The 26,022-nt window shown below is 36.9% G+C and overlaps 1 protein-coding gene across 2 annotated transcripts in view; it reads right to left on the bottom strand.

Moving 5' to 3' along the window:
* Positions 1-26,022, bottom strand: part of Cep97 (centrosomal protein 97kDa) — a 44,238-nt gene that overhangs the window by 15,776 nt on the left and 2,440 nt on the right. The window contains exons 2-12 of one of the 2 annotated variants that reach the window (XM_083131372.1): positions 25,184-25,335; positions 23,792-23,950; positions 21,790-21,891; positions 20,804-21,000; positions 17,899-17,982; positions 7,248-7,450; positions 6,217-6,390; positions 4,672-5,055; positions 2,658-3,512; positions 1,248-1,368; positions 30-129 (exon numbers count right to left, since the gene is read on the bottom strand). In XM_083131372.1, coding sequence (XP_082987498.1) covers positions 30-129; positions 1,248-1,368; positions 2,658-3,512; positions 4,672-5,055; positions 6,217-6,390; positions 7,248-7,450; positions 17,899-17,982; positions 20,804-21,000; positions 21,790-21,891; positions 23,792-23,950; positions 25,184-25,335 — 2,531 coding nt within the window. Of the gene's footprint in view, positions 1-29; positions 130-1,247; positions 1,369-2,657; positions 3,513-4,671; positions 5,068-6,216; positions 6,391-7,247; positions 7,451-17,898; positions 17,983-20,803; positions 21,001-21,789; positions 21,892-23,791; positions 23,951-25,183; positions 25,336-26,022 lie in introns of both variants that reach the window. The other variant, XM_083131371.1, reaches the window with a different exon arrangement.

The following is a 26,022-nucleotide window of genomic DNA, read 5'->3' on the forward strand; positions in this document are numbered from 1 at the left end:
CCTTTTTGATGAACAATAAGTCCACTCACCTCTTTCCATAAAGCCTTAATGGCTTCCATCTGTAAGAGTCTGAGTTTTCTTTCGTTCTCCAGGGCTGCTTTCGTAGCTTCCAACTCTGCTGCAAGATTGCTAAATTCACGAGATAAAATATTTTACTGTATTGAACGTTTATTCACCAAATCATAAAATTTCAACTAATTTACTGTATTCATGATGTTGGGTGGAAAACATGGTTAAATCTTCTGACATGTTACATGATTGGTTTAGCTGACTGGCAGTGCATAAATTAAACATTTAGTTTAGTGTGTGTGGCAAGGGGCTGGGGTGGAGTGAATATATAGTGGATACCTGATTATACGTATGTTACCAGATTTTACATTTTCCTGCATTATATATTCAATCATCATGGTCCAAATTGAGCAAAATGTAACAAAATACTTCCCATTAAAACCATAAAACTGAAATTCCACTATATAGCTATACATACAGGCATGAACAAAAACTGTACATATTTACACTGAAATTCACATTCTTTTTCAGAGGAGGCAAATATAATTATTATTATTAACACTAACTATAATGAAATATTTCAATACTGATAATTTCTTCACACAAATATCTTTCCTGAGTGTTCACTGTCCCACTATTGGTCGACTGATTTTTTCATGAAATGTGATTTCATTTTGCAAAAGTATGTATTAGGCATGTCTTGTTCTACAATTAATTTACAGAACTAATATTTATTAACATTTTTTTTAAATATGAATTTCTGAGAATTATGACAAACAATGATGATGATGATGATGATGATTAACATGATGATACTAATGGACAGGCACTCTCGAAATTACACTGATGTATTCATATGTAAACATACGTATCAACTTGCCATGCTCTTCACTTCTCCAAATTTTTCTAAATTAATTTAGCCACTGTCTGGAAACCAACTTACAAACTTACGTTTAGTGAATTGTGGCAATGAGGATGAATAATGATTCAAAGAAGTTGATGAAGCGGCACATGAAGGAATATCCATGTGCAGGCAATGACTCAAACCAGAACCTGCAGTGATGAGGTCATGAGGACCATGTGCTAGATGAACAAGATGACCAGATTACAACCACAGCATTAAAAATATGAAGAAAGAAAAATACAAACAAATTGTACAAAAAAAATGTTATATCTTGATGAAACTTCCCAAATATTTGAAAATTATATAATTGCATGAAATGGTTAAATGAACATACCGAACATGGTCTTCAGTTCGAGCACTACGGATTTCATGACGAACGGTAACACCCTTTTCATTCAAATGACGTGCATGATAACCTTTCCAAATTCGCTGAATGGTCACTGCAGCTTGTTGAGCTGTAATGAAAAAAAAAAACCTGTTAACATGCAACACACAATGTGCTTTATTTTTTGGTGCAAATTACAGAAAAAAGTGGAATCATTAATTACTATATTATTGCACCAATGCCAAAACCACAAATGTGTTAAATCTTACTTTTGAGGCAAAATCATTTAAGATCCCGGAAAAAAAAAAGTAAGTTTTACATTTGGATAAATTATAAATTGGATCATATAAGTTAGCATAAGAATCTATCAACAAAAAGTAGTCAGAAAGTGCATTATGTGAAAAAGACAAAATTTGCACCTTTGTGGTTTAAGGATATGCTTTCGGACTTACCTCTATACAGTAATAGGTAGGGACATGAAGTTTTCGTTCTAACGATAACACCGAAAGTTGAGGAAAGCAAAATAAAGTGTTCAAAATGTATTTGGGTAGGTGAAGGAGGCAAGTTTTTGTAGGTATGGGAAAATTTTCAGGAAGAAGCACCTGATGTGTTTCGGGGGGAGGGCATGTATGTGTGTGTGCTCAAACAGTATTTTGAGGTTGCAGAGGGATTTTTTGGCATTGTTAGGGAAATGTGATGTGTATAATTGTGTTCAGAGATTTGGCTGTTACCATTCAATAAACATATCATAATAGTTTTCCAAATGGAAGAAATTTGGTCATTTCTCACAAAGGTAAGCCATATTTTTTTTTTATTAAAACTAAAATTTGTCTCAATTTTCCAGAACTAAAACAATGTGAAAATCTTCAGTATAGAAGGAACAGTGAAAATACATGTTAAAAATAACCGATTTTAAATTAATAACACCAAATTTTGCCCTAAACCATGAAAAATAACACCACACTGCAGTAAAAAATAACACCGAAATTTAGGAAAAAAAAAACGAAATCTTCATGTTCCTAGTAATAGGTCATCAGTTGTTACACGTTTCTTAAAACAAGAGATGGGACAGATTAATTGGTATTCTATCAGTATCAGATACAGGCATATCGGTTATCAATAACAATGATGATAAATTTGCTGATTCAATATATTTGTTGAAATCTTCATGTGTTGACAATATCTTTAAAGTGCAATATTGCATAATAAGTATGGTAAATCTAAATAATTTAATCTTTAATAGGTAATTGTTTCACATGAATAAAAAAAAAAGTAAAGTGCTCCCCTGTACATAGCACCAAGCCGTGAAGGCATATACGGGGTGTGGGGGTAACGCCCCACACTTTCTTGATCCGAATAATCAAATTACAAATGAATATTTAATGCGTTTTATTTTCTTTCGTTCTTTACTATGCTTACCTTTACTATCTGAAGCTGGAATCTGTTCAAGCTGTGACCTAGCTTTATTCTTGGCATTAGAATTATCCCCACACTTTTCAGACACCAGCTGTGTAGACTTCTTAATAAAATTGGCAGCGTGAGTTTTGCTTACGCTGACAGGGATACTCACAGAGTCCTTTTTCTGTTTTCTTTCAACAGCGACACTTTTGATAGTCTCCAATTTCGAAACTGACATTTCACTATCCGTGTTTTCACTGCTGTCGTCGTCCACCTGGCGAGAGCAATTCTTGCACCTCCTCCTCGTGGGCGAAGGCGTCGCACTTTTCTTATCTGCCAACTTCCGAAGAGGCGATCGCTTCGGGTGCTCCATCGAAAGCGACCTGCCGTGCCCTGTTCTTCTCGGAGAACTGAGCTTGCTCTCGGGACGTTGCCATGGACGATCGCTGTGGTACATGCTGGTGTGATGAACAGGCTTGTAACTTGGCGTAGGCGAACTCCTGGTGGGTTTGTCACCCAACTCCGGAGACAGGGATGTCCTTGTGCCGTGCCTACACTTCGGTACCGCTTCTGCGATACCGGTACGTTTCTCGACCGACATATCTGAATACATTGGGCACACCATATTTGAATTCTTTAAGGCCTTCTTGGCCTTTTCTTGACTTCCTGGTATGTTGGAGACTTTGTCGTGTGTCATGTGCGAGCACTGTTCATGCGTATGCTTATTTCCTGCCTTCTTTTTATCAATTTCCATTATTTCAACATGCTTTGAATTATATGCTGTGGCTGGTCTATAGTCAGGACTCATGATTGTTTCTGGCACAGGGACAAGCTTTGTGGCAGCTTTTAAGGGGCTGCTGCTCTGAGGTTCTGTGTCTGAAAATGAAAATACTGTTAGACTTCTGTCACACTTACTGTAAATAAGATAAAACACAAATGTTTCCCATTTGATATCAAATCAGTGCATTACCAATTATTAGTATTGGTGGAATTTATAAATGTATTATTGGTATCAATAAAAATTAGGGATGGGACAGATTAATTTGTACTCTATCGGTATCTGCTGATATAAGCATATTGGTTTATTGGTAAAATTACCGATAATTTTACTAATCCAATATATCTTACAATTTAATGCAATATTCTGTCATTTTGTTACAATTTTTATGGACATAAACATATAATCTCCATTCCACACTTTTTTCTATGAGAAAATGTCTAAATTTGCAGCTTCTTTGCACTGCCAAAGGTTGGTTTATCTGGCAATTTACATTTATTAAGCAGGTCAATGAACCATTTGAAATTTTATATCAGATCAGTAGAATACCAGTCATCGGTATGAGTAAATTTTATATTGGTACTTTATTGGTATCGACTAAAGTTTCATATTGGTCCATTCCTAATAAAATTAGGACTGGGACCTTTTTGAACCAATATCAATACCGATGTTCGAGCATTGCAACAATTAAAACCTGTTCAGAATATTGAGTAATAATGATATATAAGCATTTCATTGTGACAATACAGTATTATTTTAATTAAAATACACATGAAATATGCTTACGTATCAAAGAATTAACCTGGCATAATATAAATAGAAGTTCTGAATTTTGCATAATTTCCAGAATAAGGACTATTCAAAAGTCACAGAGCATTTTCACAACACGTGTGAAATACCCGAATGCCCAAAAAGTATAAACCAGTATTCAGTGATCAAATTCAAACCTATACTTTCTGATATCAATACGTCAATCCTTATAAAAATTGCATTTTAAGATATCCATAATATTAATTAACCTGATAATGGAAATATAAATAAGCTTTATATTCTTAAAATTAATCAGCATTTCGCAAATTGGCAACTTCATAAGATAATAAATTTAAACCAATTCCCTTGAGTTCCGATATCTCTAACAATAATATACTTTAAAGCTACACATTACTAGATTTACTATACATTCCTACATAGAATCTCCTCTTACAGGGAAAAAAATACACAGTGCATGCCCTTCATTTACAAACTGATTATTTTTACCTTCAGCATCCTCAAGCATGATCTCTGAAGAGCCATTCTTGCTTTGACCCTCATTGAACAAATTAGTTGGACGTTGTGAATTTGAGTGGTTATCATATGAGGCAAGATCTATCTCTCTCAGCTTTAAATTGGTCCCCGACTCGAATTCATTATCCTTTGAGGAACTTAACATGGACGCATCTAAACTTCTTGTCATTATCTTTGAGCTCTCTCTGCACACAGCCAGGTTGAGAGAAGCTGCATCGGCACTTGCTACCATAATGTCGCTGCCAGCTTCAGCTTTACAAGGGTCATCTCCATACAGGGTAATTGGCAATTCTATGTTGTAAGAACTTCCCATGGAGTCTGAGCTGCTCATTGATCTTCGACGTTCAACCGGGATACCTGAAAAATGTACTGCTTCGTGTTAATGAAGATCACAAGTACAACCATCATGATTAAAATGCATTTGGGCTAAATTGTGGATTTCCGACATAAGCTGATCATAAATCTCTTCAGCAGAAACCATAGGCAGCAGTTCTTAACCATGGACACCCTTTATATATCTTTTGTTGTTGTGAACCCCATGATTTAACTCAATATTTGCAGTCCTAAAGAATCTCAAATACTTTATTTAAAGCTACTCGTCAACAGTATTTTATTAATTTATTAAAATAACTATATTTCTATTGTAATAATAATAATAATGTAAACACAAAACAAAATGACATGTACCTCGTTTCGTCTTCCAGATTTTCGAACCAACCTCGATCCTTCTTCAGTGATTGTAAAAGTTAAAACATGATTAAAATAATTTAAAAAAAGTGTTTTCCAGTTCATGTCTATGAAGTGGTCAGTCCACCCTTGCAGCTATCTTGGAATAATAATATTCAATGATTAAATTATGGCCTACTATTACTTTAATGAGAAGGCTTGTGTTGCAATAAACTTACAAGTCCTGTTATATTGGGCCTAATAGGTGAAACCTGTGTCCAGAATTCTGTCTCTACATTTACCAAATTGTTTGTTTACTTATTTTTAAGGTAAAGGATGGCAGGAAATAATTTTTTACGCAGTTTTCACAAAATACGTCAATAACCTCAGAGATCCTTTCGACAATTCTAGAAAATATTTTTGTCCAGAAATTCAGAAGGGATTTGTCCTTGAACTGTGGAAATCAAATATTATCATTCTTTTTCCTCCAGCAAGCAGTGGAACATACGTATTTCATTTTTAAATCGATTTATTTAATAATTGATAGTGTATCTTTTCCTCTAACATTTGCAAGAAGTGAAAAATCTTGTAACATTTCTTAGAGTTGTGGAGGACCTGCTGGAAGGGGATTGCAATCCTCAGGGATCTGCGGATCACAAGTTAAAAAAAATGTGTCAAGAGCAATGGAAACCACCTCACAGACACAATATTCAACAAACGATTCTTGTGTATGCCATCCATTAAATACTTTGAGATACAGGATGGTAACGAAGTAATTTTGCACAATTATGTCATTTGTAATTTATTTACATTTAGAAACTGTCAAGTTTATCTGCCACAACCTGTACATACTTGTTCTTTTAGGGGACTGTTTTCTAGCACTCATTCTTCTTCTCATTACAGGCGATGCCGAGGGCCTCGAGTCGTCACGTGTTTTGCCAACAGCTATGGACTTGCTCTCTTCCACCCTCACGGAGCCACTGAAGGAACTTCTAGCGGAATCAGGCCTGGTAGGTGGCTGCTCATCTGGAATTCAAACAATACAAGTATTTGTATACAGGGTTTACTAACAAAAATCTTAAAATATTTTATTCTTGAAGCTTTATTGGCGGTGAATGATGGTGAGGTTTCCTCGGAATATCAACCAGGTGATTTCTGGATAGGCTTCAGAGCTTTTAAGAGCTAACATCACTCTCATACCATCAATTCAATCCTTGAAGATTGAAGAGAGAAATGTTAGCTCTTGAAAGCTCTGAAGCCTATCTGGAAATCACCTGGTTCATATCCCGAGGAAACCCCTTCATCGTTTTATATATCAGTTTATACTTTATCTCTGTACAGGGTCAACAATTTTGCGCAAAAGATATTTAGCAATATTGTTGGGTTATATTTTCAATTTTTAGATCATATTTTGGTCATTTCCAGAGTATAAATGCATGTATTTTTCTCAGGCTTTTAGGCAAAGAAATCCACTACCCTGAATTGCTGTAACGTTCAAGTTTATGTTTTAAATTTTTTTGTCACTTAGCATCTCTTTTTTGCCACTTTTGGATAATTGTGGCAATGAGGATGATATGATGAAATTGATCAAGGTACTTACACAAACAACATCCATGCTCAGGTAGGGATGCGAACCCGGGAATCCTAGCATTGTAGCATGCTGTGATAACTACTCTTCCACAGAGATCGGCAGTTAACAGTGTCAATGGAACAAAATTGTACTAATTTTGAAGATGTTACTGAAGATGTTATATTCAACATTCTCACAGAGAATAAATTTGCAATATATATTTAAGTTCTTACTGTAATTTATCACGTGATTCTCTACCCACAAGATTTATTATATCATGCAACTATACATAAAAGAAGAAGAAAAAGAATACCATTTCTTGCAAGCTCCTCTCTCAATTGTTGCTGATGCTGCTGTGCTTTACTAAGGATTCGCATCAGCTTTTGTTCCTCTTCAGACTGCAAACTGTCTGCTGTAAGGGGACACACAGTAGCCAGGTATTCCACAAGTGCTTCCTGTTCACCGACTCGAAACTGCCTGCCCTTGCCCTGTGAATAGAGCCACTCTGCCCTCAAACTGTGAAAAAATAAAGGTGGTTTGAATTGTGTGTTTTTATAAGTCCGATGTAAAAATTCAACTTTAACATGTATGTACATACAACATGGTCAAAGTATGACATTGCTTTCCAAACGTACAAACACAATTTAGTGAAAACCATAAAAGGTATGTTTTATAGTCACCTAGACACTGGGAAATGCATTATGGAAATATTACATATTAATCTGTATCCTTTTAGCATCGCCTAACACAGGCATATCATTGATTGATTGAATGAGTTGGCATTCTAAGTTCACTTTATGCACAGTAAGGTTAATCGGGACTGGACCTACAGTCTAAAGTGGGATCCGAACCACTGTGTGCCTCCACCGGGTATCGACATATAAGTATATTGGTAAAACTATCTATATTTTTTCCAATACAATATATCTATAAATACCAGGACTGCTCACTATATCTTAATGTTTCTCTTTATGTAATGACTAGACCTGGGATTTAAGGTTTTTAACCTATTTTTTCCTTTACAGGTATGTAAGAAATAATAAGTTATGTCAGCATTTTGTTAAAAAAAAAACACAACGACTGATGAAGTTTTATAGTGCCTAAAAAAACCTATTTTGCTTGTTAGAACCTATTTTAGGTTTATGTGCCTAAATCAAGCCTTTTTTTAGGTGTTTATATATTTATAAAGGTTTTACAGAATTTTTATGTCACACAGAGGCATTTGCTTTGTTTGGTTACGTAAAAAATCAATGACGAACTTGCTTGAAGTCGATTTCCCTCCCTCCAAGTCCATGGTGATTTTTCAAAGCTCTAAACAGAGCAAAATGTCTGGTGCCACTTTTACCTGTACAGTAAAAGGTAAAGGTAAAGTGTTCCCCTGTGCTTAGCACCATGCCATGCAGGCGTATAGGGGGTGTGGGGGTAACGCCCCACACTTTCTTGATCCGGTCGTGAGTATCATGCCCCTGACTGCCTTTACCCCCCAGGGTTTCCCCCAGGTACCCATGTCATTCGATGCTGGGTGGGCACCGGGGCCGCTTCCGTTAGAAAAGTTCCCAGATTTGAACCGGCTGGGGATCGAACCCAGGACGTTTAGCATGGTAGTCAGACACGTTACCGACTAAGCCACACTTTACCTGTACAGTCCAAAGTGCAAACTTCTGATCTCTGTGGTCTTGCTCACTTTTGCGTCACTTCGGTGCTTTGTGGCAAACTAACATTTCAGCATTGAAGTTTGCACCACTGACTATACTTTTGTTGAAAGCTTATTTTCAGCATATAAGATGATCCTCACAGACAAAAAATTGTGGACTTTGTGGATAACATGAAAAAAGATTGTTGCCTAACTATAAGGCGAAGAGTGGATTTTAATACCAAATTTCCAAGGGTATCTTCTGTCATAGGGTTAGGCAACACACATAACGTTATGCAAGATAGTTCGTAGTTCAGGATATAGGTGTCCCATTTTCATTGCCGGTGACTATACCTAATTAGCAGTTTTTAGGAATTTTGAACCAATTTAAGATTTCTTGAACTTACTTCAGGATTTTTTGAGCCTACTTTAAGAATTTTAGGACCTATTTTAGGATTTTTAGGACCTATTTTAGGATTTTTAGAGCCTATTTTAGGAACCTAAAAGCACACTTTTTAGAACCTAAAATTCCGAGGTCTAGTAATGACTTAAATGTAGTCTGCTAAATTTCATGTTCAAGTATTTAGAAAAACTCAATTGCTAACCAAGGCAGAAATTTATTTTATTATAAAACATAAACTAAACATAACGTTTCAACCTCCTAGCAAGGTCTTCTTCAGACTCTGCACCAAGTACAAATGAAACAAGGTACACAACAGGACAATATATATATATATATATATATATATATATATATATATATATATATATATATATATATATATATATATATAACACACACACACACACACACACACACACACACACACACAGGAATAGGGTTAGAAATGGTGCCAGAAGGGCGGATAAATACAAATAATGAAGGAGACAGTAAACACTTACCACACGAATAGAAATAATTCAATATTTCGCGATCTGAGTCGCATTTTCAAGAAGGTAGATAAAAGATCGACGACACTGTGAGTAGAGGCACAGAATACTGACCGTAGCGTCTCTACGGTCAGTGTTGCCAGAAACAGTTGAAAGGAAACACGAAATACTTTAGCCAGTGTTTACTGTAAGGTGGGTGGGTAGTTTCGCGGAGGAGAGGAAAGAGTTACTGGTTGGCTAAGTTGAGTCCGGGGGGTATAGTGGCGTGCATGCCTGCTATATATGCCCTTTCCCATCGCCTGCGGAAAGATGTGTCAGAGCGGGGGGGGGGGGGGGGGGAGGGGGGGGTAAAAGGTGGATGATGGCAACACGGAAGCAGTTATTGAAGGTGGTGTTATGGCTGTTGGTGTGGATGGCAACTGTGAAATCGGAGTTTTGGGTGGAGGAACGGTGATTATTTATCCTTAGATTCAAGGGGGTGGAGGTTTCGCCTAGGTAGAAGTTGCCGCAGATTTGACAGATGAGGGTGTAAATTAGATTGGATGAGTGGCAGGTGCCCTTAGGGTGAAGGGTGAACTCACCTGCCGCTGTAGGGATCAGGAGGGTGGGGGAGGTGATGAGTATGGGGCAGGTCTTGCATCTGGGTTTGTTGCACCTGTGGGCTGGGGGAAGGGGTGCGGAAGGGGTGGGGGTGTTTCGGACCAAGATGTTTTGGAGGTTGGGGGGGCGACGGAAGGGGGGCGACGGAAGACGACCCTAGGTTTTTCCCGAAAGATGTCTCTGGTCTCGGGATCACTGTGCAGGATGGGGAGGAGGGAGTGGAGGGTATGTCTGATTTTCGTAATGTGAGGGTGGTATTGGGTGATCAGAGTTGGAGGGTTGGTTTTGGGTTGTTTGGTGCGGTTGTGGGAGTTAGCTCTAGTGATTTGTTCGTTGATGAGGGTGGAGGGGTAGCCACGGTTGGTTAGGGCTTGGTGCAGGCGTAGGTTGTAGTTTTGGCGGGATGAGGGGGATGAGTTGAGGCGCTGGCCTCTGAGGGCAAGGGAAAATGGGATGGCTTTTTTGGTGTGGTAGGGGTGTGAGCTGGAGTAGTGGAGATACTGGAGGTGGTTGGTTGGTTTGATATGTATGGATGTTTCCAAGTGGTCTCCCGCAATGTGGATGTCCATATCGAGGAAGGTCACTTGGTCTTTGGAGTGGAACCAGGTGAATTTGAGGGTGGTGAACTCATTTAGTCGGTTTAGGAATGTTGTGAGGGAGGGTTCGCCATGTGTCCAGAGGAGAAAAATGTCATCAATGAATCTTAGCCAGAGGAGTGGTTTCAGTTGCTGGGAGTCAAGGAATTCCTGTTCCAGCCTGCCCATGAACAGGTTGGCAGAAGAGGGGGCCATGCGGGTACCCATAGCTGTGCCACGTATCTGCAGGTAATGTTGGTCACCGAAGCAGAAGTTGTTGCAGGTAAGTACAAGGTTGGCTAGTTGTATCAGGAAGTGAGTGCTGGGATTGTGGGGTTTGGGTCGGCTGTTAAGGAATGATTGCGTGGCACGGAGGCCATGGGCATGGGGAATATTTGTGTAAAGGGATGTGACATCAACTGTTGTGAGGATGGTGTTGGGTGGTAGGGATGGTAAGTTTTGGATGATGTTGAGGAAGTGGTTGGTGTCACGGAGGTAGGAGGGCAGGGCTTGGACGAGGGGTTGGAGGTGAGAGTCTAGAAAGGCTGATATGCGTTCAGTGGGTGAATTGTAGCTGGACACAATGGGTCTCCCGGGGTTGTTAGGTTTGTGAATTTTCGGGAGGAGGTAGAAAGTGGGGGTGCGGGGGTTGTCAGGTATGATTGAGGAGATGGTGGAATTGGATAGGCAATCAGATCGCGAAATATTGAATTATTTCTATTCGTGTCGTAAGTGTTTACTGTCTTCTTCATTATTTGTATATATATATATATATAATGGATAAAAGCAAGGAGGGCCAAAAGGGCTAAGTAAAAATCAAATAAGGTAAAAGGAAACACTCACCGGACAGTAGGAAAACAAAATTTTCGCTAATTTATAGACGTCTTCTGTTTCTTCTCACACCGATGATGCTATAAATTAGCGAAAATTTTGAATTTTCCTACTGTCCGGTGAGCGTTTCCTTTTACCTTACACACACACACACACACACACACACACACACACACACACACACACACACACACACACACACACACACACACACACACACACACACACACACACACACACACACACACACACACACACACACACACACACACACACACACACACACACACACACACACACACACACACACACACACACACACACACACACACACACACACACACACACACACACACACACACACACACACACACACACACACACACACACACACACACACACACACACACACACACACACACACACACACACACACACACACACACACACACACACACACACACACACACACACACACACACACACACACACACACACACACACACACACACACACACACACACACACACACACACACACACACACACACACACACACACACACACACACACACACACACACACACACACACACACACACACACACACACACACACACACACACACACACACACACACACACACACACACACACACACACACACACACACACACACACACACACACACACACACACACACACACACACACACACACACACACACACAAACAAACAAACAAACAAACAAACAAACAAACAAACAAACAAACAAACAAACAAACAAACAAACGAACAAACAAACAAACAAAAATAAATTACTCCCCTCCAGACACAAGACTATTAGAAAGTTGTTTTCCTGGAACATTCCAGCAGGTGGCCTTCCCTTGTCAACTGTACTTCCACCTGGCAGGCAATTTAGCTAAACATTTTCTTTCATCTGGAAGGTGGTTAGACTCTATATCTCACGCTCTTTATCCTTTCTTTCTTCCTTCTTCTCTCCTCTTTCTCTCTTGTCCTTTCCACTCTTTCAAACACCTTCTTCCATTCTTTGTTTATCTTCAGTCCACCATTCCAGTTCATTGTGACTTCTTCACCTTTCTTCTCTATTTCCTTGGCCTCCTTCCATTTTCTCACTAGTATTCTCTTCTCCCTTCCTATCTGCTTAGCCTCATCCCACTATATGTCATGTCCTGTTTCTCTTGTGTGTTTAAATATCACATTTCTCTCTCTCTCTTAAGTTGTACATCATCTCCATGTTGTTTCAACCTGTCTTTCAGCCTCTTTTTCATTTTTCCTATGTACACACTCTGACATTCTTTACATTTCAGTTCGTAGATAATCCCTTCCTCTTCCTCTTCTCTGTTTTCCTTTTACTTGTTTGCATTCTTCGCTATTCTTAAGAAGCTTCTCCCTACCTCCTGTAAGTTGTTTAATTCCCACTTTCCTAAGCACTTTGCATATCTTTTCTGCGGTCATCCGCCATACTCCTTTTTCTAAACCACCTCTCTTTTTCTTTCTCTTCCTCTTCCAATTCTCCCCTGCCACTTTTCTTCCTCCTTCTGTTTATGTCCAGTTTATCCTCCTTCTCGTAGTCATTCTTTTCCAGCTGTTTCCATAGGCTATTTATTTTGCCTTCTTTTTCACATTCTTTCATGCATATTTTCTTGATTCTGTCCTCCATATTTTTTATAAAATTTATTTTTGTCACCTTACTTACATCACTTCTTTTGTGGCAGAATACCCCTGCTGCACACTTCTTCTGATGCCAAGCGATTTCAATTTCTTGTCCTCTCTTCCTTTTTATCAATATATCTAGGTAGCTTATCTTGTCTTCTTCTTCTATTTCGAGTTCCAACAATATCCCTCTTTCTTCATCTTGTATTTCTTTGGCAAATATGTCGAGCTGTCTCTTCGTTCCCTTCCATATGCCAAAACAATCGTCCACATATCTTCAAAACAGAATTATTTTGTCACCTCGTTTTTCTACCACTTTCTTTTCCCATTCATTCATAACCAATTCAGCCAATGCTGGGCTTAGGCTAGAACCTATATTCAGTCCTTCACTCATTAACATTATTTTATCCCCCATTATACTGTAACTGTTATTCCAAATGGTTTCCAGTGCCTTCACTACCCTTTCACTATCCCATTCTCCTATAATTTCTTGTCCCATTCTCTTTTTAACAATGTCCAAAACGTGTCCCCTCTTGATGCTTGGGAACATACTTTTCACGTCTAAGCTAAACATTGTCGTCTTCATCTCATCCAACTTAAGTCCTTTTAGGAGGTCCACCACTTGTTCACTGTTCTTCACTGCTCTGCTTTCTTGCTGTTACTAACACTTTAATAACTTTCTTTAGGTAATTTCTTTTCCAAGGGTTCCAAAATATTGTTTCTGCATTCCATTACTGGTCTCAACTTTATCTCCTCTTTGTGTATCATTGATGGAAAAGCAAGGAAAAGTAGATAATTTGAGTCAAAAAGAAGTACTTGGTGCGGAGTCTGAAGAAGACCTTGCTAGAAGGTTGAAATGTTACATTTAGTTTATGTTTTATAATACAATAAATTTCTGCCTTGGTCAGCAATTGAGTTTTTCATATCATGGAAACGTGGCTTAATGGTGTTATAATTGGACATTTTCCGAGGCTAATGACGAAAATTAACAACTGGAAAGACTTCAAGAGGAAAGAAATACACAAAGACGAACAAGAGAAGTTTCTGAGAAAATGTTTGGAGAGAGGCAGAGCGCCTAAAGGATTAAAAATAAGCAAGAAGGGAGTGGTTTGTAACACCAGGAGATGGAAGATATTGGTTCAGAAAATGAAAAAAGAACTGATATGGAATGAAATAAGGGCAAGAAGAAAGGAGATAAAGATAATAAAGGAGGACCTGACAAGAATTGAAAAATCTATTGAAGATGATCTCACGATTTTTACCAGAGAATATACATTTTATGAAATGAAAAGCTGGCAGGAGAAATTTAGATAGAAAATAAAAATAAAGTTGAAGAAGAAAGGAGAGGGACTAGGATGGAAAGAAGAAAGGGGAGAAGAGGAAGAAGAAGAGGATACCAGAAGAAGAGTTGTGGTAATAGGGAATGTAGACCTATCAAAAAAAGAGGAAGCTTTTTTTAAACTAGGAAGAAGTTTCAAAGTTAAAGAAAGAAATGTAGATTATGAAGAAGTTATATATGACAATGAAGAAGCAGTGCTCCATATAAAAGAAGAACCAGAAAGACAAGATTAGAAGAAGAACAGCAGCCATACTGAAGAAAGAAATGGAAAAACGAGGAAAAGTAGATAATTTGAGTCAAAAAGAAAGTGAAGGGATGGAGAAAATCAAGACAAGAAGTGATGTGGCGATAGAGCAGGCAGATAAAGGAAGAGCAATTGTGGTGACGGAAAGAGAATGGTACGAGAGGAAGTACGAAGACTTAAAAAAGAACGGATATGAGGAGATTTGTGCAACAGAAGAAGAACAAACTATAAGAGAAAGGGTCATACAAGACTGTAGGAGGAGAGGATTCAAGAAGTGCATAAAGGAGACAGGAAGACTACCAAGATTTTAAGACTTTCCAGAGATACACAAAGAGGAGATAAAGTTAAGACCAGTAATGGAATGCAGAAACAATATTTTGGAACCCTTGGAAAAGAAATTAAAGAAAGTTATTAAAGTGTTAGTAACACAGCAAGAAAGCAGAGCAGTGAACAAGTGGGGACCTCATAAAAGGACTTAAGTTGAATGAGATGAAGACGACAATGTTTAGCTTAGACGTGAAAAGTATGTTCATGTTCCCAAGCATCAAGAGGGGACACGTTTTGGACATTGTTAAAAAGAGAATGGGACAAGAAATTATAGGAGAATGGGATAGTGAAAGGGTAGTGAAGGCGCTGGAAACCATTTGGAATAACAGTTACAGTATAATGGGGGATAAAATAATGTTAATGAGTGAAGGACTGAATATAGGTTCTAGCCTAAGCCCAGCATTGGCTGAATTGGTTATGAATGAATGGGAAAAGAAAGTGGTAGAAAAACGAGGTGACAAAATAATTCTGTTTTGAAGATATGTGGACGATTGTTTTGGCATATGGAAGGGAACGAAGAGACAGCTCGACATATTTGCCAAAGAAATACAAGATGAAGAAAGAGGGATATTGTTGGAACTCGAAATAGAAGAAGAAGACAAGATTAGCTACCTAGATATATTGATAAAAAGGAAGAGAGGACAAGAAATTGAAATCGCTTGGCATCAGAAGAAGTGTGCAGCAGGGGTATTCTGCCACAAAAGAAGTGATGTAAGTAAGGTGACAAAAATAAATTTTATAAAAAATATGGAGGACAGAATCAAGAAAATATGCATGAAAGAATGTGAAAAAGAAGGCAAAATAAATAGCCTATGGAAACAGCTGGAAAAGAATGACTACAAGAAGGAGGATAAACTGGACATAAACAGAAGGAGGAAGAAAAGTGGCAGGGGAAAATTGGAAGAGGAAGAGAAAGAAAAAAGAGAGGTGGTTTAGAAAAAGGAGTATGGGGATGACCGCAGAAAAGATATGCAAAGTGCTTAGGAAAGTGGGAATTAAACAACTTACAGGAAGGTAGGGAGAAGCTTCTTAAGAATAGCGAAGAATGCAAACAAGTAAAAGGAAAACAGAGAAGAGGAAGAGGAAGGGATTATCTACGAACTGAAATGTAAAGAATGTCAGAGTGTGTACATAGGAAAAATGAAAAAGAGGCTGAAAGACAGGTTGAAACAACATGGAGATGATGTACAACTTAAGAGAGAGAGAGAAATGTGATATTTAAACACACAAGAGAAACAGGACATGACATATAGTGGGATGAGGCTAAGCAGATAGGAAGGGAGAAGAGAATACTAGTGAGAAAATGGAAGGAGGCCAAGGAAATAGAGAAGAAAGGTGAAGAAGTCACAATGAACTGGAATGGTGGACTGAAGATAAACAAAGAATGGAAGACGGTGTTTGAAAGAGTGGAAAGGACAAGAGAGAAAGAGGAGAGAAGAAGGAAGAAGAATGAAGAAAGAAAGGATAAAGAGCGTGAGATAAAGAGTCTAACCTCTTTCCAGACGAAAGAAAATGTTTAGCTAAATCGCCTGCCAGGTGGAAGTACAGTTGACAAGGGAAGGCCACCTGCTGGAATGTTCCAGGAAAACAACTTTCTAATAGTCTTGTGTCTAGAGGGGAGTAATTTTTGTGTATATATATATATCGTCCTGTTTTGTACCTTGTTTCATTTGTACTTGGTGCAGAGTCTGAAGAAGACCTTGCTAGAAGGTTGGCAAAAAAATTAAATCTGTCCAACTCTATTAATTAGTCACTAGCAAAAGCAGATATGTGAAACATACAGTAAGTACTTTTACAGTAAGATACTATACAAAGCTGAATAACTAAAAATATTATCTGAAGCTGTAAAACTGACTTTACTTCATATTCAGATAATTCATATTAGAACAATTTCTTATTAATGGCATGCATTTCACGACAAAACATTTATATTCAATTCTGGTGGTTGTGTACTTTCAATTACTTCTCATTAGTGTCCACAAGTCGGATTAATTTAACAAATTATTTGCATAGATTATCAATTTGTCCACAAAGTTCCAAGAATGAGTCTGTAAAAAATACAAAATTCCATTTGCCAACTAATGGCAGTTAATATACCATTGCCAGCATTTCTGCAAACCCTGAAACATGCAACATTGCAAAGTTCTTACAGTACTCTGTAAAAAATAAGTGTATAAATATGCTAAACATGACCCAAAAAATGGGTCACATAGAAATGGCCAAATATTATTTTATGCCTAACAAAACACCTTAATTTAATTAGTTTTTCATAACATGAATTTTTATATATTTTGGGAACATATCACCCTTATTTAAAAAAAAAAAAAAACAACAACATGCAACCATTAAAATTCTAGCCTACCAATGACAAAAGTAATTAGCACTGACATACACCCTGCTGATTTAATGTTGTTACAAATTACTGGCTTGTTTTGCGATAAAACTGTTCTACTTAAACTAATGTAAATTTCTGGCATTAAAATTGTTAATTATTTGGTAACAAAGGCAATGTTCATTTAATACACCACCTCCAGCACTTATATATCTCTACTTTTGTTGTATTTTTGCAATTTTGAACAGTATTCCACAACCACGACCCAATTATAATACTTTACATGTTTTAAAAATGAACTACTGCACTGTTTTCAAAGCACACCATATGTACTGGTAGTAACTGGGCATTCAAATTATTTTCTGCCACCTTAAAACAGCCTCCCCACAAATATTGAGGGTAACAGACATACTTAGAGAAATGCACAAACGTTAGCAAATATAAATGCTGAAATTAGATGAATGGTTGTGGAATACCGTAAAATATGTGCAAAATAAAATAAGTATAAGCATCCTTACCTTTCCTTTACGTTAACAACATATCCATCTATGATCCTGAGATTCATGCACCAGTTAATAATAAATGGCCTATAATCAAATCCACTATAACTTGGTTAAGAAAAATTATCACAAACCGACATGCACACATATTACATTCTCCTACAGGCTGTTTCCACGCCATGCCTCTTGAGAAAGAAAAATATTAATTTTTATTATAAAAATGGTTAAATTAAGATACAAGGCACAGATCAATAGGTTAATTGTGCACTCTTTGTTTCACTCTCAAATGAATGTTCTGGCAAGTTACGGGTTTGAATATACCGGGGAAGCGAATTACTGTTATTTAACTCTGGCTTGTCATAGAATTATGTATGTGGAATAGATTCTTGCACTACTTTTACATATCATACATTCATTTCAAAACCATTGTTATGATTTGACAATACTTCCAAATAAATACGGAGAAACTAGTACTCACTTTATCCGCGAAACTGTTTTTTCTTCTTCATTCTATTAATTTCAGTGGCCACTGCCACCATCCTCGTTGGTACTTGCTGTACTGTTGCTTGGCGTCTGTCTTTTGTTTGTAGTTCTCCAGCTGCCGCTAGGAGAGCTGTTGTTAACTGTACGTTTTCATCCGTGTCATCTGCTATTTCCCGGTGTTAACTGTTGTAGTAGGGTAATCCAAGTGTGGTGTGCCTGTCCGCTATCAATGTTTAGCTCGTGCGGAAGTGCATTATGGCATGTGTTTCCTTGATTTTGGTGTCTACGAGTGTGTGGGCAGTGTGTTTGACTTGTACCTTTTGAATTTTATAGTTATGGTATTTGATGTGTTTAGCAAGACCAGTAGTGGATTGGGCTTTTCTTGCATCAAATGGATCTGCCAATGTAATGTGCCTTGCACTCTCACTCTTCATCCTATACACTTGGGTTATCAAAGGGGGAGAGGAAGTACCGTTTGTGTTTGTTTAGTTTATCAGCTACTACAAGTCAAACACACTGCCCACACACTCGTAGACACCAAAATCAAGGAAACACATGACATAATGCACTTCCGCACGAGCTAAACATCGATAGTGGACAGGCACACCACACTTGGATTCTCCTACTATAACAGTTAACACCGGGAAATAGCAGACGACACAGATGCAGATGTACAGTTAACAGCAGCGCACCTAGCGGCAGCCAGAGAACTACAAACAAAAGATAGACGCCAAGCAACAGTACAGCAAGTTCCAACGAGGATGGTGGCAGTGGCCACTGAAATTAATAGAACAAAGAAGAAAAAAAAGTTTCGCAGATAAAGTGAGAACTAGTTTCTCTATATTTATATACTACCATGTCTCTCTTTTCCCAATTATGAATACTTCCAAGTTTTGTAATTTAGTACTAATGAAAGATGCAGTGACAGAAAAAAAAAAGGGTACGATTTTACAATACCAGAAAATGTCATAATTTTGTTAATAATTCGAATACTCACTAATTATGGAGTCCTGATGACGTATCTGGAGTTAAGATTTGGTGCTCATGTGTAGAAATTGTGGACTAGTTTGATTACAGGATAGTTTGGCAACAGTGTAGGGAGCGTTGAGTTGTTCATGTGAGGAAGATGGCTTCTTACGTAAAGGGAGGAAAAAATGTTTGTCGCTCAAGTGCTACGAAACTGACATTTTTTGACAGTCCATGGTCGCAATTAGCCTTACACCCCTCAAACGATGCACGGGTTGCCCCACAAGCCAATCACGGGTAGCCCCACAAACCATTCAAGGATAGCCCCATGAACCATGCACAGTTAGGCCAGTTAGATTAGGCTAACAGTTAAAATTTGGGGTCGTAGTAATATCCGGAATATATATTTCGTTCTTTAAGTATTCGAAACACAAAATCTTGCGATAAACATTGGTTATCTTGAGAAATCGAGGGTGTCGGTCACGATCACGGACCTGCTTATTTTGCAAGTTCTAGACATGAGTGCCAAATTTTAACTGCAGATTCATGTTTACGAGGGATAAATTACTGAGTATGCGAAATATGAAAGAAATTGGGGAAGTTTCTGGCATAGTAAAATTGCTCCAAAAAAGTAAAAGTATAACAATATCCTATCCTTAACATGTTTGTATTGACTGAATAAAATCCTATCTTGTGAATTTGATTTATAATCACCAAACTGCATACTATATTTTCAAGAATTATCGATTACAAATGAAAGTTACAATGACAACTTATTAATATGAATTTTATTCACCTTCAATAGTTATAAAAAATATTAGTATTACTTGTTACCTACTACAGTCACCAGCAGAGACATTGCAAGCAAATTGTCAATCACCATATTCCTTCACTTTGTCTCACAGAATGCACCATTGAAGAAATAAATAAAAAGGTAAACAAAATAGAGGACAAATACTGCTCCAGCATGAGAAAAAATCCATTTCTTAAAAAAACACAAGAAATCACATAAACTGAAGTGGCTTTGCAAAGGTGATGCATGGTTAATATATCATCACTTTCTAGACCAGAAGAAGTAGAATAAAACAAAATGAATTTAACAATTTACTGATTTATCTATTATTTTTTTTTGGCCAAGCTGGATGTACAAAAAATATATCTATACTAATATGAAGTACTTTTAATATATTTACATAACATTCCATTTTGTAGGTAATAAATAATCTATTGAATTAAACTAAAAGTAAAAATTGAACTATGAGCATATTCCTATTTTAAATACGTGAAAATTCTATGAATACATAACATCGATTTCAAAATTCTTCTAATTAATTCCACTAATACTGTAATGTTATTAATCTGAAATACATGCATTCATATCTGTATACAGCTTATGAGAGTAGCTTTGCTGGCACCTATAGAGGACTAAGTACATTCACACACAAAAATACATTAAAAAACTGCGAAAGGATACATACAATTGCCAGTCATCATGACACAAGGATTATTCATTATCGAGAACTCTTCGAGGTTAAAAAGATGACTGAGATGAGACACTTCATTTAGATCAATGATCTGATTGTTGGCCAATGTAAAGGTCACCAAGCTAACAGGCAAATAACGCTCGCAGAATTGCAATGTTGATATTTTATTTCGATGCAAATAAAGTTTCTGTGAATAAATAACAGAACATAAATTTCTTCATTGCATATAACCTGCCATTTTTATTACAGATGGATCTATGTCAATTTTTTGTGGACATAAAATTTGCCAGGCTTGATAATTAATAATATTAATGAACGATTGATGATTAATGATGAGTAATGACTGATGATTTGAGTAGCCACCTTAAATGATAAAATGACCACTTAGCAACTTGAAAGTAAATAATTCTGATAGCTTTGACTTTGGAAGGATAAATCATGAAAACTAAACCTCCTGATTTATTTTTGCAAAGATGAAAAAAAAACAAAAAAATTTCAAAGTAAATTTTCATCCTAGGAAGTCAAGTCTGTTTAACAAAAATTACATTTGGAAAATAAAATTCAGTTTAACTTCTACCATAAAAAATTCTTACAAAGCTGCTTCTGATAGTGATGGATTATAATGTCGATACACAACAAAGATAAGAACAATAATTTGAATATTTTTAATATTTCCTTCCAAACCAACTTCTTAATTGAATGGTGGATGTCAATTTGGGGAAAAAAAATTGCTACACCCACATAGTATGCACGACAATACTATTACATGGAATTTAATACTACATTGAGAATTAATATCTGCACAGTACTATTAAGAATGTCTAACAGACTGCTCTCTAACCATTTAAAAAGATTTTTTCATTACTTAAAATAATGTTTTCCTCTATAATTTCTTTGGAAAATACAAAATAGCTATGTGATTTCAGTACAAAGCTGGCATAATTATTATAATATGAAACTTACAAGTAAAACTTACCTTGATATTTTTCAGATGAGAGATATCGGAAACAGAACTTATGTTATTTTCCGACAGATCTAGAACTTCAAGGTTCACATTGGTGTTCAAGTGGTCAATAGTCTGAAATTACGGTCACAATATAAAAATTATTATTTTACTGATATAATCTTCAATATACTAACAAAAAAGTAATTTAAAATTTATTAAATTCGAATCCAGTGCAGTTCTAGCTACAAACTCTCATCTAAAAATTAAAAGGTACAAGGTATGATTGATTATCCATGGAGCTGCATTTACAGGTTTGGATCAATTTTTAAATTCTAAGTCCAGTTCCAATTAGCCTTATGTGCTAGAAGTGGACTTTAAACAAACTTTGACTTCAATCTGAATCTAGAAATTCTACATTCTGTTTCTGACCTCCTTTAAGCATGCAGCTGGTGGCAAAGATAACAGCAAGCAAACTGGTTCATCTTTGTGTAACTTTAATCCTTACAGGGTGTTTCTTCAGCTTGTAAATTGATTGATTTGCTTTATTTTACTTCGCTTCGTGTGCCACTTTTGGAAAATTTGCAAAGATGGGAATGAGTGATGATATGATGAAATTGATGAGTGGACACTCACAAACATGCATGCTCAGGCCAGGATTCGAACCCAGAACCCCTGGCATCGTAGCGTGATGTGCTAACCACTCTGCCACAGCTAGCTTCAGCTTGTAAACACCACCTTAAGGATTAAAGTGACATGAAAATGAAGCATGCCAACTTGTTACTCTTGAAATTCTAGCCAATTCCATGTGTCACCTTTTCATTTACAAAACTGCAGTTGAATCCAAGACCCTATCCCTCCCATGTATTGGCTGTTTTATTCACGTTTCATCATCTGTATTTGCTCTGTGTGTGTGTATAGACCACTTTGTAGAACATTCCTGCTCGAGGCTGCATTTTTCGCTGGAAATTTCTACGTAGCTAACAAGTTATCTTGTCAGCTACGTAGAAATTTCCAGAAAAATGCAGGCTCGGCCAGGAAAAGTACACGTAAAACAGCGGCAGTGAAAAATCTGGCGAAGCCAAGCCGGCTCGGTAGCTCAGTGGCAGAGCAATGGCACAGTCTGCCAGAGACATGGGTTCAAGTCCTGGTCAAGCCTGCATTTTTCGCTGAAAATTTCACGTAGTACATCTCCTGTGTGTGCCTAATCTTCACGAATTTGTCAGCTGTTTGTCAAGAAGTTTGTTTCACTTTATGCTCAGATAGGCTAATTGGGACTGGAGTTACAGTTAAATTGGATTCAAAACAATGCAATGTGCCTCCACTGGGGATCGAACTTGGGGTCCCTTCATTAAAAGACAACAATGTAAAAACTACACCATCATGGAGGTGCTTGTATACTATCATCTTAATTACTAATATACATTACTTTGCCTTGTAAGATTTTCTTTGCCATTTTGAAAATAATTACGGAGAATATTAAAATGACAAACTACAATTGCTTTATATTGTTGCTTACTAAAGGTGTAAGGGAGGGTAAATGTAAGGTTTGTTGAGCATAATTAATTGAATTTGAATTTGAATTTAAAATTGTGGGTGCATCAGCACTAAGGCTATTTTGCACCCGTCACATTATACGGGGTCCAGCCCCTTATCGTTACACATAACTCTAACGTTCCAGAACTAAAATCATAAAATATTAAAATCTTCTGACTTTCGTTAAAAGCTGAGGCTGTAAAGGGGCACTCAGTACACATAAGGACAAAAGAACAGGACAATACAAACAAAATTATACTGGCCTCAGAGCCTCGTTAGTCTGAAGTCCAGGGTGTACTGATGTGAGGTTGACATTTGGGTGCACTACGTGGAAGGTCAGCCCTTACACCCCGAGCATAATTAATGGAGGGAAGGTTACACATTCTCTTTGTTGCACACAAAATAATAGGGCAAGCAAACACTACAATTGCAGAAATAGAGAAATAATACATGACTAAAGAAGTATAAAAATCCAAAGAAAACTAATTCCTACTCTTACCTTAATGCAGTTGCCACCCAGACACAGCACGGTTAAATTGGTTAAATCTCTTAAACCTTCTACACTAACAATATTGTTGTGAGCCAAATTAATCAGAGACAGATTACACAGCCTTGAGATTGGATACATCCGGTGGAGCTGGTTGTAAGCTGCAGAAAGCTGGGAAAAAAAGTACAAGATAAGAGACTCATTGAAGATCTGTATTTTTTCATCAATAAGCCTTCACGTTTTAAACTGTTTGAGACACATGTAGAAAATTGGTTTCTATAATAATACAACCAAATTAAAAAAATGTAAAATTCCTTTAAAAAGTGGATATTGATCCATTTCAAATTCCTAAAAAAAAGTATGAACTAGTTTCAGACCTAACTTTTTAATCTGACACTACCAAAATAAATATCAAGATAGTGTACTTCATGGGGTGACAATATCCAAGTCATGTGCAATATTGCATCTCGTGTCCAATCTGCATTGCTCACAGACAAATAGCCAATTATCTACTTCTTTGAGCCACAACAAAAGAAACTTTAAAAATATAACTAATCTAATTTCTTCTATAAATGGGTCTAATTTCAGAACTAATTCCAAAGAAACACATTCACAGCTCCTTCCTGGAATTTATGCCTTCTGCACACTATGTACAGAGCTATTAATCACTATTTCTGTTTTCTATCTTTGGCTATTTTGACTTTCCTACTTCTCTATGTTGATCGCTGCACTGATGAACGGTGAATCAGTGGAATATGTGGTGGGACGAACACAGTGACACAACAAATTGTCTTACCCAGGACCCCTGACATCATAATGAGCTACGCAAAGCATTAAATCAAATGTTTACTACAGGTCGCCTTTTTTTCCAAGATATATTTTTTCGATATATTTCCAAAATGAGTCAATTTCTTGCTAAAAAGGATTCAGGTGTATTACAGCATGTATGTATGTTTTATTTTACTTTTCTGCCTATTTAGGCTCATCACAATGGAAAGGATGAATGATGAATATTTAAATTAATTAAGAAACAAATATGAAGAAACATTTATCCTCAGACCAGGACTTCAACCAAAAATTTCAGTGGAAATATCGTTAGTTGACCCTCCATCACCATGTCATGTAGGAGAACGTAAGGTTATTTTTATGACGGGTGTAAAAGTGAATTTAGTATCAAAATGACCATTGATGTTGCTTCATCAATATCTACATATCAATTATCCTCATCTTCACAATTAACCAAAAGTGGCAGAAAAGCAAAGTAAAATAAACCAAATCAATAACCATAAATTGAGATTTTGTGAAAAATTTTAGGTGTGTGTTACAGAAAATTGGGTTAAGGTTAGATAAAACACTGCAGTGTTGAGTCCTCATAATGTGAAAGTGTAATACAGACTGTCTTACCTTCCTAAGGCCAATATATGAATCAACATTATCCAATTTCTGCAAATCATTGTTATCTAATATTAATGATGTGACATGTACATCATCATCCTCTGCTTTATTAAGTTTCTTCAATCCTTTTCCAGCCAAGTTAATGGTGTCTTGGTCTCCATCTGAAAAATAACAATAATATACAGTCACGTTTGAAATTTGCTAGCCCCACTGACTTTACAGCATAATATGTAACATTTGGTTCAGTAACGGTTCCGATTGTCTTATGATTTCTCCTAGCACAAAGACTAATTATCGTAGAAATTTGAAAATCATTGTCACACGAAATTTGAACCTTCCTTAAAGTAATGAGCACCGTTTGGACTCGAAAAAAAGTTACTTATGTTGAAAAAACAACTTGAAAATTACCTTACTCACTTCTCATGGACAAGATATTCTCCGTTGACAAGTGACAGTAAATATCGTAGAAGTGTGGGAATGAATGTAGAAGTAAATCGGAACCTTAGTAGAATGCATTTAGGGACTTTATTTTAATGCTAAGGGCACCAAATCTAACCTGCCTAACCTAACCATGAAAGCATATTTTGAACAAAACCTTAAGTAATCTCTAAAACTCCGCAGTATGTGTTAACATACATACATCGAAATCAAACCATGTAAAAATTGAATTCGTAACATGATGAAATCACAATAAAACAAAAGGAACTTGGGCCTTCTCATTTTTCGATATAAACACCACAATAATACTGAATAACTTGTTTGATTTCCAAAATACATCGCATTAGGCATGATATTGCAGATGATCAAAATTATACACAGCTGGTATGTAAACTTCCTACATGATGCAA

This window comes from Lepisma saccharinum, chromosome 11 (genome assembly GCF_977018435.1).
Source record: "Lepisma saccharinum chromosome 11, izLepSacc3.1, whole genome shotgun sequence".
Taxonomy (NCBI): domain Eukaryota; kingdom Metazoa; phylum Arthropoda; class Insecta; order Zygentoma; family Lepismatidae; genus Lepisma; species Lepisma saccharinum.